The sequence below is a fragment of the Pipistrellus hanaki genome (genome assembly GCF_964339955.1).
Source record: "Pipistrellus hanaki genome assembly, chromosome: 2".
Taxonomy (NCBI): domain Eukaryota; kingdom Metazoa; phylum Chordata; class Mammalia; order Chiroptera; family Vespertilionidae; genus Pipistrellus; species Pipistrellus hanaki.
Window position 1 is genome coordinate 192122586 of NC_140504.1, and position 19662 is coordinate 192142247.

The following is a 19662-nucleotide window of genomic DNA, read 5'->3' on the forward strand; positions in this document are numbered from 1 at the left end:
CATGGAGGCTCAGGAAGGTGAAGCAACTTGCCGAAGGACACACAGCTTGTGCGAGCTGAGTCCACATTCCTACCAGGCCTGCTGACCCCGTGGCCACGGCCACCCTCCACCGGGACTTTACTGCAGAGAGGGCACTGGGCTGCGGGAAGAGAGAAAGAGCAGCGCCCATCCCTGTCCCATACCCACTTCCACTCCTGGCGGCCCCACGGGTTCAGATCCTGCCCTGACAGGGTCTTAGCTCCAACCCATGCCCCTGCCTCCAACCCTATTCATCCTTCAAGCCCTGCAGGCTCCTCACCAGGTTTGGGAAAGAAACCAGCGAACCCGTCTTTCTCACCGGCCTGTGTAAAAGGGGCCCATGCCTGTCCTTCCTGGCACTCGGGTGGTGCGTGTGGGAGAGAGAGCCGTGGCCACGGAAGAGCTGGGGCCAGGGAGGTTTGCTGAGGGGCTGGGTGTGTGCCTGTTTAAAGGTGAGAGAAAGGCCCTGACCGGTGTGGCTCAGTGGATAGAGCGTCTGCCTGTGGACTGGAGGGTCCCAGGTTCGATTCCGGTCACATCCCTGGTAGGGGGTGTGCAGGAGGCAGCTGATCAATGTTTCTCTCTCACCCATGTTTCTAACTATCTCTTTCCCCTCCTCTCTGTAAAAAATCAATAAAATATATTTTTAAAAATGTGAGAGTACGGCTGTTCGTATATGGTGTGTGCTAGTGCGTGTGTACACGTGTGTGGCTGTGCAAGCATTCGCATGTGTGAGCCTGTACGTGTGTGGGAGCGTGTCCGTGCGGAGGCATGTGAGGGGGTGGGATTAGACTCACACTGTCGCCCATCAGACAGGGGACCAGGGCTGAGAGCACCCTTGTGCCTGGGTCCTCAGGGTCCTAGCAAAGCCCAGGGAAGCGGGGGCTGCCCCCTCCCGGCGCTGCGGGAGGCCCCGTGGAGTGTTGCCACCAGCACCCTGCCCCTCCCACGCCCCCACCTCCACCCTAGCCCGCACCCCTCGCGCTAAGGGGCCTCAGGCCAGGCCTCTGTCTGACGGCGGTGGGTGAGCCTGAGCCCCTTTCTCCCCTTCGGACGGCCTGTCCCGGAGCTGCGGTCCCTGCGCTCAGGCCGGTCTGACAGCCGGATGGACATGGCTGTGCTGTGCCCGGAGGCCGGCGATCCCCGCCCCACGCCCCTCCCTGACCTTCAGCGGGGTCACCGGGCGGAGCGAGGGGAGGACCCCCTGTGCCCCCGCCCGTGCGCCCCACATTCCCCACCCCACCCCCTCCCGCCCGCCCCCAGCCCCAGCCCCAGCCCGGCGGCGGCAACAGGTGCGCGGGGCGGGGCGGGGGGAGGGGCGAGAGGCACGGTCCCGCCCCCAACGCGGTGCGGGCGGTGCGGGCGGTGCGGGCGGTGCGGGCGGTGCGGGCGGAGCGGGCGGAGCGGGCGGAGCGGGCGGAGCGGGCGCGGGTGGCGGCGGCGGCGGCGGGGCGCAGGAGGCGGTGGAGGCTGTGGAGGCGGCGGCGGCGGGACGACCCGGCGGGAGGCGGCGGAGCCCGCAGAGCCCGGCCCCTCCGCGCCGCCCGCGCCGCCTGAGCCCCGGCCGCGGAGACATGAGCGCCCGGCGGCCCGACGCTCCCGAGGCGCAGCGGCCCGGCCCCGCGGCCCCGTGATGGGCTCCTGCGTGTCGCGAGGTGAGCGGCCGCGGCTTGGGGGTTGGGGGTCCGGGCCCCGCGCCCCGGAGGCGGCTCCGGGGAAACATCCCGACCAGCTGCATCCCCATCCCGGCCTTCCGAGCCCCAGGAGATCGCCCCCCGCACCCCCGGGGCCGGGGCGTGGGAGGATGGGGTGCAGCACGGAGAGCGCGCAGGGAGGTCCCCGAGCCCCAGCCCCGCTGGACCCACACCCGGCAGGTGGCCGGCCGCCGGGCGGCTTCCTTCCCAGCAGCCACACACCCCCTGCTGGTGCCTGGGCGGGGCAGGCGGCTTCTGGTGCTCCCGGCTCTGCTGGAGGGGCTTCGGGGGCCGGGCCGGGGGCACCAAACACCCTCCCTCCCATCCACCCCCAAGACACAGGCCCTACTGACTCAACACCCCTGTCTGCCCCCTTCCCCACGCCCCTGCCCAGGGTCCCTGCACCCCGCAGGCATCCAGGGGTGATGAGGTGAACAGGTTATGGAGGAGGTTCTGTCCTCACCCCCACCTCCAGCCTTGGTCAGGGGACGGGAAGGGACAGAGGCAGCGGATGGAGCCCCTGGGCCTGTCTCTGTCTCTGAGCTTTAGGGCCACCCTGAGCGGGCACCCTGGCTCCCCACCTGGCCTCGCCCCTGCTCCCCGAGGGGCACCAGGAGTGGGCGTGTGCTTCCCTGGAGGGTGGCATGGTGGCCTCTGGAACCCTCCCTGCCACCAGCTTTCCAGCAGCTGCCGGGCAGCCTTCAGGAGAGGTTTACCGGCCATTCGCCCACCACGGGTCTTCACCGGCAGTGGCAGGGGGCGGGGCTGGGGTGGAGGTGACTGGCCAGACCCACTGACCCCACCCACAGGGCCGTGGGCTGCCACCCGGGCATCACCCCCAGTAGCCTTTTCAGGTGCAGAGGGGTCAACAGGGCCTGGGGAGGGGCTGGGCAGGCCCTGGAGGGGGGCCTTGTCCTTGTCTGGGGGACACAGCACTCTGCCTTCATCCCGTGGCCTCCCAGGGGCTCTGCTCACCGGCCCACGTGGGACGTCCAGATAGGTGGCTCAGGACGTCTCAGGAGGGTGTCGGGCTGGGTCCTGGTGGGGGTTGGGCTGTGTGAGGGTCATTCACTTCATCATTAAGCTGATACGAGCATGACACCTACTGTGCGCCAGGCACGGTGCACACATGCGCATCCGCTGTCGACAAGCACAGCACTTACAGCCTGGCCAAAGCGGGAAGACGTTTTTTTATTTTGAAATTTATTTTTATTGATTTCAGTGAGGAAGGGAGCAGGAGAGAGAGAGAGAGAGAGAGAGAGAGAGAGAGAGAGAAATATCAATGATGAGAGAGAACCATTGATCCGCTGCCTTCTGCACGTCCCACCCTGGGGATTGAGCCCCAACCAGGAATCAGCCGTGACCTCCTGGTTCATAGGTCGATGCTCAACCACTGAGCCACGCTGTCCGGCCAGAAGGTGGTGTTAAGAGGGAGGAGTGCTTAGGATGCTTTAGGAATGACGGGGTCTCCATGTTTCTCCAGAAACCCCGGCTCTGGGTGGTCTCTGGGGGTTGGGAGACCTGGGATCTGGTGTTTTCCTTGGTGACTGTCCCCTCCCCACCACTTGGCCACCCCAGGCCAGAAGCTGGGGACTTGCTCTGAGCTGCAGACCAGCTGAGCACACTTCAGAGGCCAGGGAAGAAGGGACACCTGCCAAGGTCACTCAACGCAGCGTCAGGACGGGGCCCAGGTCCTCCCACAGCGGGTGGGGACCCTCAGCCATCGCCCCGGAGACGCTGGGTGGCAAAGCCACTGCCTGGAGGCCGTGTACCCTCTACTTGTCACTGATGCCGAGTGCTTACAGCGTACCAAGTACCGGCTGGGATCTTTCAGGCCCAACACACTTTTTAGGGGCACATGCTCCCACTTTACAGATGGGAAAACTGAGCAGAGAGGAGTTGAGTGACAGGCCCAGAGGCTGCGTATAAGAAATAGCAGAGGCATGCCGAAACTGGTGTTGCTCAGTGGATAGAGCGTCAGCCTACGGACTCAAGGGTCCCAGGTTCGAATCAGGTCAAGGGCATGTACGTTGGTTGCGGCCATATTCCCAGTAGGGGGTGTGCAGGAGGCAGCTGATTGATGTTTCTCTCTCATTGATGTTTCTAACTCTCTATCCCTCTCACTTCCTCTCTGTAAAAAAATCAGTAAAATATATATATTTTTTTTAAAAGAAAAAAAAATAGCAGAGGCAGAGGCAGGACTTGAATCCAGACCGGCTGGCTCCAGAGCCTGGGCCCTTTGCTCTGCACCACACCGCCAGTCCTCCGTCCTGGGCCGGCACCTGCCCTGCTTCCAGGGGCTTCGGTGCCCTAGGGGTGTCGAACTCAATCAGAGAAGGGGCCAAAATCTAAAATCCAGCCTAAATCGCGGGCCGAATGGTTTACTGAACAGTCATAAACTGACAATGTCATAAACTGACAGCGGAGTGCAGTGATGACAGCGCGGTGCAGGCCACATTGCAAGGCCTGGCGGGCTGGATTTGGCCCGCGGGCCGTGTGTTTGACACATGTGCCCTAGAGCCTGGGTCCCACACCTGCGCCAACTGCTCACAGCAGCCCTCCAACTCCAAGCCCTTCCTTGAGCCAGATGTGCAGCCTGGAGCCAGGCCGGGCATAGGAGCCTCGTGCTCAGACCGCCCCAGTCAAACCCTAAACCCCAGGCACAGGCTGCACCTGGGACAGCCGCCCCCCTCAGCACCAGGCAGTAGTGACAGGTCAGGGGTGCGGACTTCGGGCCGGCCAGCCTAGGTCCACCGACACTAGCTCTGTACCTCAGCAGTCACTAACTTGGTATGTGCATCTCAGGGTTCTCATCTCTAACGTGGAATGGTAGCGGTATTGATGTCCTGTGGTTGCTGGGAGAGGATTAAATGGCTTAACTCATGTCAGGCACTGGGACCAGTACCTGGCACATATGTTCGCGGAAGAAGAAAGGAACTGGGGTGTCTAGAGGGTCCTGGAGAGGAGCCTGTTGGCTCTTGGCTGGGCATGGAAAGGAACCCCTTCGGCAGCTCTGCGCCGCACCAGCCACTGATAAAGCTACCCCGGTGGCCCCGGTGACCTGTAAGTAAGTGTCCTGGGGAATGGGGGACATTCTGTGTACTCACGGCTGAGCCTCTGCCAGCTTGGAGGATGGCCTGCTGCCATGCAGTGACTCACCAGCAGAGAGGCCGAGGGCTCACCTTGGGTGGCCTCCCTCTGCAGAGCCCCCAAGGCAAACTTCAGCCCTGGGGGCAGGACCAGAGACGTGGTGGCGACCGAGATCTGTTCCTGGTCCAGACAGAGGATGTGAGGTCTGGGGCGGGGGCAGGGGGAAGGGCGGGCGGGGAGACAGAGCAGGTGTCCTTTGTAGAGTGTGTCCGTGGGCGGTGCCCCATCCTCACCCTTTCCAGAGGGGTCAGTGTTCCCATTTCACAGACGAGAACCCCGAGGCTCACAGAGGCTGTGCCATAAGCCCACGGCCCTGGAGCTGGCACGGAAGAGCTGGGACGTAAACCCAGGGCAGACGCTGTGAACGAAATGCCTTGCCCACTGTGTTCTCTTCGGAGCCAAGGCCAGAGCCTGGCACAGGGCAGCCGGGCTGGGCACACCTGGGGAGGGGCTGCCGGGATCCCAAGCAGCTCAGAGGGGAAGCCAGTGGCTGCCCCGGGAGGGGCTTCCCCAGGGGCTTTGCACACGGCCCAGTTACTGTGTGGTTTCAAGAAGAGGTTCACCCTCTCTGGGCTTCTGGGAAGGAGCAGGGCTCACCAGGGGCCCTCCTGCCCTCCCTCGGTGGTGGGGCGGACGGCAGCCAGGATGATGAATGGGCTGGGACACGGACACAGAGTGCCAACGAGCAGCTAATGGGGCTGGACGACTCGGAAGCAGGTGTGAGGAGTCCGGGTGGTTACGGTGCGCACTCAGCACAGAAACAAGCGGAGAAGCCCAGGCCGGGGGCGCTGCAGCAGGAGAGGTTTAGGTCAGACAGCAGGAGGAACCGGCTGGGTGGTTGGACTCTGAAGCAGACGAAGTGCTGGTGTGGGGAGGCAGGAAGCACCCTGAGTGAGCAGAGGCTCGACTCGTCCTCTGAAGGAGACAGCTGCATGACACCCCTCTCCTTGGAGGATCAAAATGGTCCCCTCCACGTTACCATGGAAACCAGAGGCCTGTCGCTTCTATGGCCAGGGGAGGTAGGGGAGGAAGCAGGCCTGAGGAGGGGCCTCAGAGCTGGAGGTCAGGGGACTAGGGTGTGGACTGAGAAAGGAAGGAGGTGTCATTCCCCTCCCCCCCCCCCCCCCCCCCGCTCCCTTGGGAGAGAGAGATGCCCACGAGAACTGTGGCTGGGGGCCCCTCAGGCAGAGCCCCAGCCCCCACCCCCATGAAATGCTGTGTTTTTCCAGTTGCCAGCGGTGACGTGGCCGTGGTCCCAGCTGGGCCATGAGCAGCCTGTGATTTCACCCTGGGCTGGTTCATTACTTGATGTCTCCATGGCAACCAGCCTGGGCCCTCATGGGGCCAAAGTCCTCAGGGGGAGATGGCAGCCTTGGCAAGAGGCGCCGCCCCTCGCCTGAGGTGGGGGCAGGAAGGCGGGGAGAGGCTGGGCGGAGCCCTCCGCGTCACCACCACCTCCCTGACGAATGACCTTGTTCAAGTCTTGTCTCCTCCAGGCCTTGGCCGTCTCCTCCCAGCTTCCTCTGTGCTCAGCCCTCCTGCTCCCGTGTCTGTGGCTCAGGCGATGGCCAGGGGCCCTAGAACTGTCCCGCCCCTTTCAGAGTCCCGGGCAGCCTGGAGCCAGTGCCACCTTGAACTGCACTTGGCAGCCGCTTGTGCTCTCCGGAGCCTTAAGCAGGTCACTTCCTAACCTTTGTGACGGGAACCCGTAAGAATAGACATATTTTGCATCATGACCTCATACACACACAGGAAGTTACCATATTCAGCCCGGCCCAGCCCCACTGCAGCCCTCCCTCCCAGTTATGCGGACATCCAGCGGGGTGAGGGAGTGGAGGGGAGGGTGAGAAGCTGGCCTCTCCTTTGTTTGTGTGTGTGTGTTTTTAAAAATATATATTTTATTGATTTTGTACAGAGAGGAAGGGAGAGAGATAGAGAGCTAGAAACATCGATGAGAGAGAGTCATCGATCAGCTGCCTCTTACACCCCCCCCCCCCCCACTGGGGATATGCGCGCAACCAAGGTACATGCCCTTGACCGGAATCAAACCCGGGTCCCTTTAGTCCCCAAGCCGACGCTCTATCCATTGAGCCAAACCGGTCTCGGCTTGTGTGTGTTTTTTAAAAATATATTTTATTGATTTTTTACAGAGAGGAAGGGAGAGTTAGAAACATGGATGAGAGAGAAACATCAATCAGCTGCCTCCTGCATATCCCCTACAGGGAATGTGCTTGCAACCAACGTACATGCCCTTGACTGAATCGAACCTGGGACCCTTGAGTCTGCAAGCCTGCGCTCTATCCACTGAGCCAAACCTGTTGGGGCTCCTTTGTGTGTTTGGTTTTTTTTTTAAGTATACTTTTATTGATTTCAGAGAGGAAGGGAGAGGGAGAGAGAGAAAGAAAGAGAGAGAAACATCGATGAGAGAGAATCATTGATCAGCTGCCTCCTGCACACCCCCCATTGGGGGTTGAGCCCGCACCCTGAGCATATGCTCCGATTGGGAATCGAACCATGACCTCCTGGTTCATAGATTGACACTGAGCCACGCTGGCCGGGCTGGCCTCTCTTCCGCAAGTATCCCAAGTTTCTGCGGGTGTCTGGGAGCCCCTCCCTCGTTTCATAGGCGGCCAGAGCGAGAGGGTGTGGAGGCAGGGGCAGCAGAGCCTGCGTCGTGCCCTCGCAGAGGGTGTCCGTGTTCCCCGCCCGCTGCGGCTTTCTTCAGATCGCCAGCCCCTCGTGCCTCTTCGTTATCCATTTGGGATCCTCGTAGACAGTTTCTCCAGAACAAGCTCCCTCAGCTGCCCATTTCACGGATGAGGAAAACAGCGGCTCAAGGCCCCACAGGTGGAAAAGGGCAGGCCTGGGATTTGAACCGGGCAGTGCGGCACCGGAGCCCCCGCAGCTGTCTCTGGAGCAGGCCCTGGCCCGGGGATCTGGGTACAGCCGAGACACAGAGGACAGAAGCCGGGAAGGGGTGTCTGTCAGGACAGAGGACCCGGAGCCGGGAAAGGGTGTCTGTCATCCTGCAGGGCGTGACCTCATTCTGAGCCCAAACAAAGGTGCTGGGATCTGCACTTCCGGTCACTGGCGAAGGGCCACTCAGGTGGGGGTGGGGAAGGCATCAATTCTCAGATCGTTTCAGCTCCCGTCGCCTGAGGGCAGCCCACCTGGAAGGAGCAACAGGTGTCCCCCTGGGAAGCAAAGCACATGGGGGGGATGTCAGCATGTAGGTGCACAACCCCACAACCAGGCAGAGAGATCCAGAAGGATCTGGGGGGCGGCTGGAGCACCCACACTATCTCCTAGGCAGGGGAGGGGAACATCCAGCCCACGGCCTGGCCCTAGCAAGGCCTCAGGGGTGAGTTCATTCAGTGTTTGACCAGATATGGCAGGCTGGATTTTAAGCTGGTGGTTTTGGATGGTCCTCGCGTTGATGTTACAAACATCCCAGTGGCCCTGGGCAGAGGAAAGGGCCCCCAGCCGGCTCTAGGCCTACCCCTTCCGCCTGTCCGCACCTGTGCAAGCATCAGAACCACAGCCTCTGGGGCTGCCTGATGCCTCCCAGCCCCGACACACCTCCTGGAGGTGGTTGCTGAGGCGGGTTGGGGGCAGGGCACAGGGAGGGCTGGACTCCGTGCCCCTGGAGATTTCGTGTTGGTTCAGCTGGGAGGAGGCTGCGTCATTTTCTGAAATTGTGGAGAAAGAGGAACGGGGGTCTGCGGCTCCTGCTTTGCCCTGGTTTGCTTGCGGTGCCGTTGGGCACCCAGGCAGGGACCTGGGAGTCCTGTTAGGAACTCAAGCAATCCTGTTAGGATGTGTAGATGTGGCTCAGCCACACCCCCTGAGCCAGAAAGGCCCGGGATGGAGCCCGGGCTGTGGCGGAGCAGGGAAGGACTGAGAGGAGCCGCCCGGGAGGTGGAGGGAGCCAGGAGGAGGGTGCGGCTCTGAGGGAGGAAGGATGGACTGTCCTGGGTGCCCCTAGAGGCCAGTGAGAAGCCACTGCTGAGCTTGGCGGGGGGCCACCCATGGGAAGCTGCTTGGCAGGGGGGAGGGAACACGGGAGGCCGGAAGTGGGGGTGGACAGTGCTTGGGGAGGCGGGAGGGCAGGCGCTGGAGGGAAGCCGCTCTAAGGAGGTCTTTAAGGGATGGGAGTGCTTGGGCTGCTAGGATGCAGGGGGCGCCCCGGTGAGGGCCTGGGTGAGGAGTCGGAACGCCGGCCCGAGTCCCTGAGCATCAAGCAGGTGCCACACGGGTGGACCAGTTCGATGGAGTGGGAGACACAACCATCCCGGAGAGAGAGCAGAGCCCCGGGGGGAGGGGGATCGGGGACAGGTCTGTCACAGGCGGGAAAGGCAGGTGGTGGATGGTGTGAGCATCAATGCAGGCAGGGCTTCCAGGTGAAGAGAGAGGGTGATGCTTTTCGAAGGCTCTGGATCTCAGCGAGGAATGGGGGGAAGGACTGGAGAGACAGGACAGAGGACCCCAGGCGGCCACGGAGATGGAGGTGGGTGCCAGGGACGGAGATTGGAGGAGGAAAGGCGGGTGAGGTGATTAGAGACGTGTGGGGGGACCCCTGGCAGAGTCCTGTCAGAGGAAGAGCAGGCACAGAGCAGGGACAGGAGCAGGGCAGAGGGTTGAGGGTCAAGGGTCAAGGGCATCGTTGACGAAGAGCTCAGAGGCTGTGCAGGAGAGAAGTAGGCCGTGGGGGCCGGTGGAAGTTGGCACCTGAATTGGAGGTCTCCTGGCGGCCAGAAGATGCCAGCGTGTGGGTGTAGAATGAGGGGAAATGGAGTCACAAGCGGATGGGCCAGGAATTCCCACCACGGGTACCAGCCAGGCTCCGGCTGCCGCGGCTCCGGGTCTGTTTTCTACAAAACGATGACGGTGCTAACAAAGTCACACCCGCCTCTCAGGGCCGGCCTGGCCGGGCCTCTGGGAGGACACTCCTGTCGCTCTTATTTCCAGATCTCTTCACAGGTGTCCCCAAGGATTGCCCCATGCCCCCGGGCGCAGGCCCCCTGAGCCCACTGCCCGCCAGCCGCCCGCCCGCCTTCATCCCGGACTATGTCACCGGCAAGGTAAGCTGGTCACGTGGCACCCCGCCCCCCCCCCCCCCCCCGTCTCCCCCCCTGGTCCCCGGGCTGTTCCCTGCGAACAGGGAGCTCCCCACTCCCGGCCACATGTGGCTCCTCGTCCTCTCAGGGGTCAATTTAGAAAATTTCGGGAACTGGACCAGGCTTATTTAGAAAAGAGAGCCCCACCCAAAAGGGCTTCCTACCCCCTCACCCACACTCCCCCACCCCCTCCAGCCCCCATTAGCTCAGCCCTGCAAATACAAGTTGCATCACCAGACCAGGCACCTCAGCAGCCCGCACAGGAGAACAGAGGGAGTGGGATTCTTAGATCTCGGGAGGGGCCTCACATCCTGGTGCATCATCTCTGCCCTTGCCCCAGAGGTCATGACCTTGAACATACCCATGGACACAATGACCTCTTTGTTGTTTTTTTGGAGCACGTGTCACATGCTAGGCACTGTGCTAGGCATGGTGTGCCCGTGATCTCACTTCTGCTTCCCCCGGGACCGAGGGGTACATGGCATCGTCCCGTTTAGCAGGTGAAGGAACTGAGGTTCTGAGATGTTATGCCATTAGTCTGAGGATGCCCAGGCTAAGGGGCGGAGCCAGAACTCGAACCCAGGTCTGATCCACCCCTGCACCAACTGCCTCCCCCCCCCCCCCAAACACACACGCACACTTCTTCCTCTGCGTGCCAGGAGGCAGCAGGGCACGACCCAGGAGCAAGCAGACCCCCCACCACCACCTCAGGGAGCCAGAGGTGACCCACATCCCGTCCTGAGCTCTAGGATGCCTGGCACCTGCCGGCACCGTGCCAGGCCCTCCTGATCCTCTTCCTCCTTTTATTTTAGGACAAACAGATGGATTTCTGTTGGGATCCTTGGCAGGTCAGTGCACTCGCTCCCCCGCCCCCCAGTCTAGCCATCGCCCTCCTTCCACGGGCCCAGCGTGGGCATTTGGTTCTGCCGGCCCTGGGGCGGGGGGAGGGGAGGGCGGGGAAAATGGTGGGGTGGAGGGTCCTGTGGGTGTTGGCAGGATCGCCCTGGCCCTGCCCACCGCTCCGCAGCCTGGGGAGGTGGGTAACGGGGGTGGTAGTGGGGGGGACTTCTGCCCACCTGCTCCCCCCTCTCCCGTGCAGAGATGCTTCCAGACCAACGGCTACCTGTCCGACTCCAGATCCTGCTCCAGCAGCTACCACGTGGCAGCCCTGGCCACCTCGTCCCTTGTGGGTAGGCGGCGCTGCCCTCCCTGCCCTGGGAGTTTGCACGGCCACCTGACACTAGCTGTGCGTGCGTGTGTGTGTGTGTGTGTGTGTGTGTGTGTTTGAGTGTGAGTGTGTGTGTGTGTTTGTATCTATGTGTGTGAGTGTGTGTGAGTGTGTGTGTGTGAGTGTGAGTGTGTGTGTGAGAGTGTGTGTGTGAGAGTGTGTGTGTATGTGTGAGTGTGTGTGTGTGAGTGTGTGTGTGAGTGTGAGTGTGTGTGTGTGAGTGTGTGTGTGTTTGTATCTATGTGTGTGTGTGTGAGTGTGTGTGTTTGTATCTATGTGTGTGTGTGTATGAGTGTGAGTGTGAGTGTGTTTGTATCTGTGTGTTTGTATCTATGTGTGTGTGTAAGTGTGTGTGTGTGAGTGTGTGTGTGTTTGTATCTGTGTGTGTGTGTGTGTGTGTGTGTGTGTGTTTGCGGGGGGGATGGGGAGGGCAAAGCTGAATTGCAGCCGGAAGGATTGTGGAGTCACCATTTTCCAAAAGCTGTGCTCCCGGAGCTGGGTCTGCAGGGAGCAGAGACAAGGTTCCAGCAGCTCTGCAGGGACCACCCAGGTTTAGGTGTGTGCCGGGTGTGGCCTCCCAGCCCGCTCTGCAGGGGTGTCATCTGCCTGTCACCGATGGGATTGCTGTGGAGTGGCTTACGGAGGGACTTGCTCCAGGGCAGCCTGTAGGAGTGAGGGCAGCGGGGCGGGGCAGGGAGGAGCCTGGCAAAGCCTGGTGGCAGGCGGCTCCCCTCCCGCAGCCCCATCCGCGGGAGCCCGGAGCATGAACTGCAGGCAGAATGTCTGGCACTTAGGCCGGTTGGCTGACTCGGCTGCCCCTGGGGAGGAGCCCGCCCCTCGGGCACCGCTGGGTGAGGCAGCTGCCATAGCTAAGGGCGAGTCTCCAGAGAAGGGTGCAGGTGTGCCAGTGGGGGTGGGCACAGAGGCCAGGAACGGGGTCTCAGTGGGCCATCCCAGCACCTGCCCTGTTCCCAGCACAGCCTTCTGGGCCATTCTCAGCGCTCTCCTTGCCACCACTCTGCTCAGTGTACCTTGTGCCAGCCTTTCCTTAGTCCCTCCTCCCTCAGGCCTCCCCGGCTCCCCCGGGCCCTTGCTGCCCTCCTCCCGCCCTCCCTTCCCTCTCCCCCCCCCCCCCCCCCGACGTATCAGCCTGTGCTGTTCCCTCCGCCTGAAACCCTTCCCTCCACCTCCCTGCCCTTCAGGGGCCACTCAGACACCTCCTCCCAAAGCCTCCTCCTGCCAACACACCCTCCTTGGGGAAGGGCTCTCCCCTCTCTCTTCCCCTCCCTCCTCCCCTCCCTCCTCCCTGTGGTTTTCCTCTCCTTTTCTTTGTGGATACTGTCTTTCTTTTATTTCTTTTTTTATTTTTAATATATTTTCATTGACTTCAGAGGAAGGGAGAGGAAGAGAGACACAGAAACGTCAGTGATGAGAGAGAACCATTGATCAGCTGCCTCCTGCGCGCCCCCTACTGGGGATCAAGCCCACCACTTGGGCATGTGCCCTTGACCAGAATTGAACCTGGGACCCTTCAGTCCGCAGGCCGATGCTCCATCCACCGAGCCAAACCAGCCAGGGCGATACTGTCTTTCTTAAGTGTTACTGCTCTTTACGTCCTGGCCCTGGAGCCGGTGATTCCCAGATCTCTCCTCCTTGGTTAAAGGATGTGCTGAATCATTCTTGACAACCCTCCCTGTCCGCTCCACATCCATCCATATCCAATGTCTACTCCTAGGAACCCCTCAGCGCCCCCATCCCCCGCCCCGGTCTGCCCTGCCCTTGTCCCGTCTCCTGCTGGATCCCTTCAGTGGCCCCGAATGTCCCCGTCTCCACCCTGGGACCCCAGCCCATAATTAGGATGCTCTTCCTCAAGTCCAGTCTAACCCGCTCCCCTCCTGCCCATCGCCCTGCTGTGGCTCCCACTGCTCTCAGGAGGACATCGGTGCCCTCAGCCTGGCTCTCAGTCCCCGGTCTGGCCCTTGGCAGGCGCCCCAGCCTCTCTGCCACCCCAGTCTGGTAACCCTGGAGCCACACCCGACTCCTCCGGGCCTCCATCGTCTCCTCTCTGAGACAGCCTGGATCTGTCTCACCCAACCTCCTTCAAAGCCCCGATCCAGTCCCCCTCCTCCAGGAAGCCTTCCCTGCCTGCTGCGCCCCACACGGGTCTCACCCTGCAGAGCTGGCACTGCCCAGGCACAGGGGTGCTCTCTCAGAGCTTTATTTGGGGAAGGGGAGGGCTGGGGGGAGGGCGTCTTGAGTGGATCCTGGAGCAGATCTTGGGCAGAGGGTCTGACCTTGGCTGGAGAGAGAATGAGGGGTGTGGTGAGGCTGGGCAGGAACGCTGGCCGGGAGCAGGGCACCGGGAGGGCGTGGGCAGAGAGGGCACGGCACTGGCCGGGCATAGGAATCGGGTAGGTACATGGCGTTGTGGAGGATGGCACTTTGAGGATGCCAAGCATTGGTTGGGTACAAGGCATTGGGTGGATGTGGGGTACAGGCATTGGGTGGGTGTGGGGTACAGGCATTGGGTGGGTGTGGGGTACAGGCAGTGGGTGGGTGTGGGGTACAGGGCATTGGGTGGGTGTGGGGTACGGGGCATTGGGTGGGTGTGGGGTACAGGCATTGGGTGGGTGTGGGGTACAGGCATTGGGTGGGTGTGGGGTACAGGCATTGGGTGGATGTGGGGTACAGGGCATTGGGTGGGTGTGGGGTACGGGGCATTGGGTGGGTGTGGGGTACAGGCATTGGGTGGGTGTGGGGTACAGGCATTGGGTGGGTGTGGGGTACAGGCATTGGGTGGGTGTGGGGTACAGGCATTGGGTGGGTGTGGGGTACAGGCATTGGGTGGATGTGGGGTACAGGCATTGGGTGGGTGTGAGGTACGGGGCATTGGGTGGGTGTGGGGTACGGGGCATTGGGTGGGTGTGGGGTAGAGGCATTGGGTGGGTGTGGGGTACAGGCATTGGGTGGGTGTGGGGTACAGGCATTGGGTGGGTGTGGGGTACAGGCATTGGGTGGGTGTGGGGTACAGGCATTGGGTGGGTGTGGGGTACAGGCATTGGGTGGGTGTGGGGTACAGGCATTGGGTGGGTGTGGGGTACGGGGCATTGGGTGGGTGTGGGGTACAGGGCATTGGGTGGGTGTGGGGTACAGGCATTGGGTGGGTGTGGGGTACAGGCATTGGGTGGGTGTGGGGTACAGGCATTGGGTGGATGTGGGGTACGGGGCATTGGGTGGGTGTGGGGTACAGGCATTGGGTGGGTGTGGGGTACAGGCAGTGGGTGGGTGTGGGGTACAGGGCATTGGGTGGGTGTGGGGTACGGGGCATTGGGTGGGTGTGGGGTACAGGCATTGGGTGGGTGTGGGGTACAGGCATTGGGTGGGTGTGGGGTACAGGCATTGGGTGGATGTGGGGTACAGGGCATTGGGTGGGTGTGGGGTACGGGGCATTGGGTGGGTGTGGGGTACAGGCATTGGGTGGGTGTGGGGTACAGGCATTGGGTGGGTGTGGGGTACAGGCATTGGGTGGGTGTGGGGTACAGGCATTGGGTGGGTGTGGGGTACAGGCATTGGGTGGGTGTGGGGTACGGGGCATTGGGTGGGTGTGGGGTACAGGGCATTGGGTGGGTGTGGGGTACAGGCATTGGGTGGGTGTGGGGTACAGGCATTGGGTGGGTGTGGGGTACAGGCATTGGGTGGATGTGGGGTACGGGGCATTGGGTGGGTGTGGGGTACGGGGCATTGGGTGGGTGTGGGGTACAGGGCATTGGGTGGGTGTGGGGTACAGGCATTGGGTGGGTGTGGGGTACAGGCATTGGGTGGGTGTGGGGTACAGGCATTGGGTGGGTGTGGGGTACAGGCATTGGGTGGGTGTGGGGTACAGGCATTGGGTGGGTGTGGGGTACAGGCATTGGGTGGGTGTGGGGTACAGGCAGTGGGTGGGTGTGGGGTACAGGGCATTGGGTGGGTGTGGGGTACGGGGCATTGGGTGGGTGTGGGGTACAGGCATTGGGTGGGTGTGGGGTACAGGCATTGGGTGGGTGTGGGGTACAGGCATTGGGTGGATGTGGGGTACAGGGCATTGGGTGGGTGTGGGGTACGGGGCATTGGGTGGGTGTGGGGTACAGGCATTGGGTGGGTGTGGGGTACAGGCATTGGGTGGGTGTGGGGTACAGGCATTGGGTGGGTGTGGGGTACAGGCATTGGGTGGGTGTGGGGTACAGGCATTGGGTGGATGTGGGGTACAGGCATTGGGTGGGTGTGAGGTACGGGGCATTGGGTGGGTGTGGGGTACGGGGCATTGGGTGGGTGTGGGGTAGAGGCATTGGGTGGGTGTGGGGTAGAGGCATTGGGTGGGTGTGGGGTACAGGCATTGGGTGGGTGTGGGGTACAGGCATTGGGTGGGTGTGGGGTACAGGCATTGGGTGGGTGTGGGGTACAGGCATTGGGTGGGTGTGGGGTACAGGCATTGGGTGGGTGTGGGGTACGGGGCATTGGGTGGGTGTGGGGTACAGGGCATTGGGTGGGTGTGGGGTACAGGCATTGGGTGGGTGTGGGGTACGGGGCATTGGGTGGGTGTGGGGTACGGGGCATTGGGTGGGTGTGGGGTACGGGGCATTGGGTGGGTGTGGGGTACAGGCATTGGGTGGGTGTGGGGTACAGGCATTGGGTGGGTGTGGGGTACAGGCATTGGGTGGGTGTGGGGTACAGGCATTGGGTGGGTGTGGGGTACAGGCATTGGGTGGGAGTGGGGTACAGGCATTGGGTGGGAGTGGGGTACAGGCATTGGGTGGGTGTGGGGTACAGGCATTGGGTGGGTGTGGGGTACAGGCATTGGGTGGGTGTGGGGTACAGGCATTGGGTGGGTGTGGGGTACAGGCATTGGGTGGGTGTGGGGTACAGGCATTGGGTGGGTGTGGGGTACAGGGCAATGGGTGGGTGTGGGGTACAGGCATTGGGTGGGTGTGGGGTACAGGCATTGGGTGGGTGTGGGGTACAGGCATTGGGTGGGTGTGGGGTACAGGGCATTGGGTGGGTGTGGGGTACAGGCATTGGGTGGGTGTGGGGTACAGGCATTGCGTGGGTGTGGGGTACAGGCATTGCGTGGGTGTGGGGTACAGGCATTGGGTGGGTGTGGGGTACAGGCAGTGGGTGGATGTGGGGTACGGGGCAGTGGGTGGGTGTGGGGTACAGGCATTGGGTGGGTGTGGGGTACAGGCATTGGGTGGGTGTGGGGTACAGGCAGTGGGTGGGTGTGGGGTACAGGCATTGGGTGGGTGTGGGGTACAGGCATTGGGTGGGTGTGGGGTACAGGGCATTGGGTGGGTGTGGGGTACAGGCATTGGGTGGGTGTGGGGTACAGGCATTGGGTGGGTGTGGGGTACAGGCATTGGGTGGGTGTGGGGTACAGGCATTGGGTGGGTGTGGGGTACAGGCATTGGGTGGGTGTGGGGTACAGGCAGTGGGTGGGTGTGGGGTACAGGCATTGGGTGGATGTGGGGTACAGGCATTGGGTGGGTGTGGGGTACAGGCATTGGGTGGGTGTGGGGTACAGGCAGTGGGTGGGTGTGGGGTACAGGCATTGGGTGGGTGTGGGGTACAGGCATTGGGTGGGTGTGGGGTACAGGCATTGGGTGGGTGTGGGGTACAGGCAGTGGGTGGGTGTGGGGTACGGGGCATTGGGTGGGTGTGGGGTACAGGCAGTGGGTGGGTGTGGGGTACAGGCATTGGGTGGGTGTGGGGTACAGGCATTGGGTGGGTGTGGGGTACAGGCAGTGGGTGGGTGTGGGGTACAGGCATTGGGTGGGTGTGGGGTACAGGCATTGGGTGGGTGTGGGGTACAGGGCATTGGGTGGGTGTGGGGTACAGGCATTGGGTGGGTGTGGGGTACAGGCATTGGGTGGGTGTGGGGTACAGGCATTGGGTGGGTGTGGGGTACAGGCATTGGGTGGGTGTGGGGTATAGGCATTGGGTGGGTGTGGGGTACAGGCAGTGGGTGGGTGTGGGGTACGGGGCATTGGGTGGGTGTGGGGTACAGGGCATCGGATGGGCCTGCGCGGGGGGGGGCAGGGATGCTGGGGGGGTCTGAGCAGGACAGTCACTCGCTGCTCTCATGCCCAGGGGTGGTGCAGAGCATCAAGGACCACATCACGAAGCCCACGGCCATGGCGCGTGGCCGCGTGGCCCACCTCATCGAGTGGAAGGGCTGGCGGGCCCAGCGGGCAGGCTGGGAGCTGTCGCCGGCCGAGGACGAGCACTACTGCTGCCTCCCGGACGAGCTGCGCGAGGCCCGCTTCGCTGCCGGTCAGGGGTCAGGGGTCAGGGGTCAGGGGTCAGGGGCGGGGCTCGGACCGCGCGGCCAGGGCTCCGGTCCACAGGGGACACAGCGTCTCCACGGGGGCATTGTCTCCAGGGAGAGCAGTGGCCTGGGGTGGCCGGGGCACTCTGATCACAGGGCCTGCATGGACAGCCCAGCCCCTCCCCCCGGCCGGCTGTGGGTGCCAGGCCATCCAAGCAGTCCCCCTCCCCCCACGCCTCACTGTTGCGCCCTCTCTGAGCGGGTCCCGCTGTCCCCACAGGGGTCGCTGAGCAGTTCGCCATCACAGAGGCCACCCTGAGCGCCTGGTCCTCGCTGGACGCCGAGGAGCTGCACCCCGAGAACAGCCCCCAGGAAGCCATCCAGCTGCAGGGTACCGGCAGCGGGCACGGGGGGGGGCGGGCAGGGACGGAGGACAGGGGCAGAGCTGGCGCCGCACGCCGCCCTGTCACCCAAACACTGCGACCTCAGATAAGCCTTTCTCCCCTCGGGCTCAGTTTCTTCATCTGAAAAATGGGGTTGGTGATCCTTGCTCTGCCCATAGCCAAGGGGTGCCCTGCCCATGGCCAAGGAGAAAACAGTAGTAATAATAATAATAATAATAATAATAATAATAATAATAATAAATAATGTGAATTAAGAGCTTTCTGTGCTGGAACCCAGGGCACTACTGAGGGCTTCCACAAGCCTGGGTCCTGGGTGAAGCCAACATACCTGTTATCTCATTAACCCTCCTCTGGCTGGAGGGCCGGAGGCTCAGGGAGAACACCGGCCGTCCCAGTTCTCAGAGCGCAGGACTCAAAGCAGAGCCTGCTCCTAACTACGAGCACTGCCGCAGGGAGAAACGGGCTCAGAGAGGTTCCGGGACGGGCCTGAGGTCACACAGCGTGGCAGTGACAAAGCAGGGTTTGGAGGCCGGTCTTCCGCCTCCTGCCCACGCTCACACCCCAGGGGAGGCTGAGGAGCGGGTCCCAGACTAACCCTCACCCCCGCCGCCGCCCGTTGGTTTTCCAGACCTGGACAGCGTCTACCTTCAGGACAGTCTTCTGAGCGGCCCCTCGCAGGATGACAGTCTGCTGGCCTTCTCCTCCCCCGGCCTCTCCCCTGACGGCTGGCCCTCACCTGAGGAGCCCCCCGTCACAGCTGCTGCCCCCCAGGCCCCCAGCCCCGAGCAGCAGCACCGGCCCCGGCTGCCCGGGGGCCTGCAGGGCTCCCTCCCCTCGGTGGACAGCGGCTCCCTCTCGGAGGAGGACGAGGTGTTCTATAACTGAGGCCCCGGGACCCGCCGCCTCGCCTGCGGGCAGCTCGGGCGTCTCAGGACGTGGGGTCAGGCTGGGCCTCTCGACCCTTCGGGGCGGGCACGGGGTGGGGAGGCTGGGGGCGAGGCTGGCACTCCGTGGACCACTTCGTGCCTCCGTGGACCTGCCCGCAGTGGGAGCCACCGTCCCTCTCCCCCTTCCACCCTCCGCGAGCTCACGGACTCAGAGACACCAGGGCAGGCCCCAGGCTGACCACCTCGAAGGGCCAGGGAGACCCACCTGCAGAGGGGCCTGGGGACCCTGCCTGGTCCCAGAGCCGGGCCCTCCCGTCTCCCTCTGTGCTTCTGCCCGTCAGCGGCGGGGCAGCCTCTTCTGGTGGCTCAGCACCTGCTCCTAAGCGGTCATCTGAGGACACCCGTCTCCCTGGACTGTCTGTCTGTCTGTCCCTCGCCCGCTGACCCCGGTGCCCCTGCTCCCCCTCCTTGCAGCCTCAGCCACCTCCCTGGAAGCTCTCTGAAGACATTAAAGTGGCGGATTCACCCCGGATGGACTCGGCCTGGTCTCTGCTGGCGAAACCGTGTCCTTGGGGCTCCTGGGCCGAGAGGGTCGAGGGCAGTTGTTCTCAGCCTTCATACAGCTCCTCACGTTGTGGCGACCCCCAACCATAACGTTACTTTTGTTGCGACTTCATAACTGTAATTTTGCTGCTGTTCTGAATGGTAATAATGTAAATATCTGTGGCATTAGAAAGGTTGAGAACCACAGGTCTGGAGGAACTCAGGGCAGGGCCCCTGCCCCTCAACACACATACAGCTGGTCAGTGTGCTGCCCCCCAGCTGGGAGAGTCCTCTATCCCAGGAGAGGCCTGAGGTTCTGCAGA

General features: G+C 62.6%; 1 protein-coding gene across 3 annotated transcripts; it reads left to right on the forward strand.

Annotated features, from left to right (window-relative positions):
- Positions 1-1474: 1474 nt before the first annotated feature.
- Positions 1475-19327, forward strand: FAM131C (family with sequence similarity 131 member C). Of its 3 annotated transcripts, none has more exons than XM_084874359.1 (7): positions 1475-1673; positions 9831-9943; positions 10792-10827; positions 11079-11169; positions 17328-17510; positions 17786-17896; positions 18538-19326. In XM_084874359.1, exons 1-7 carry the CDS (start codon positions 1652-1654, stop codon positions 18792-18794), a joined length of 813 nt encoding a protein of 270 aa, XP_084730485.1. In that variant the 5' UTR covers positions 1475-1651; the 3' UTR covers positions 18795-19326. The 3 variants fall into 3 exon arrangements, with proteins under 3 accessions (XP_084730485.1, XP_084730484.1, XP_084730483.1); XM_084874358.1 differs by having other exon boundaries at positions 1508-1673; positions 9843-9943; positions 18538-19327; XM_084874357.1 differs by lacking the exon at positions 1475-1673 and having other exon boundaries at positions 9533-9943; positions 18538-19319.
- Positions 19328-19662: the final 335 nt, after the last annotated feature.

Coding starts and splice junctions, on each gene's coding strand:
- FAM131C (XM_084874357.1), top strand. CDS start 9,668: ATGGGCCAGGAATTCCCACCACGGGTACCAGCCAGGCTCCGGCTGCCG. Junction 17,511..17,785: donor CGAGGCCCGCTTCGCTGCCG/GTCAGGGGTCAG, acceptor CTGTCCCCACAG/GGGTCGCTGAGCAGTTCGCC. Junction 17,897..18,537: donor GGAAGCCATCCAGCTGCAGG/GTACCGGCAGCG, acceptor TTGGTTTTCCAG/ACCTGGACAGCGTCTACCTT.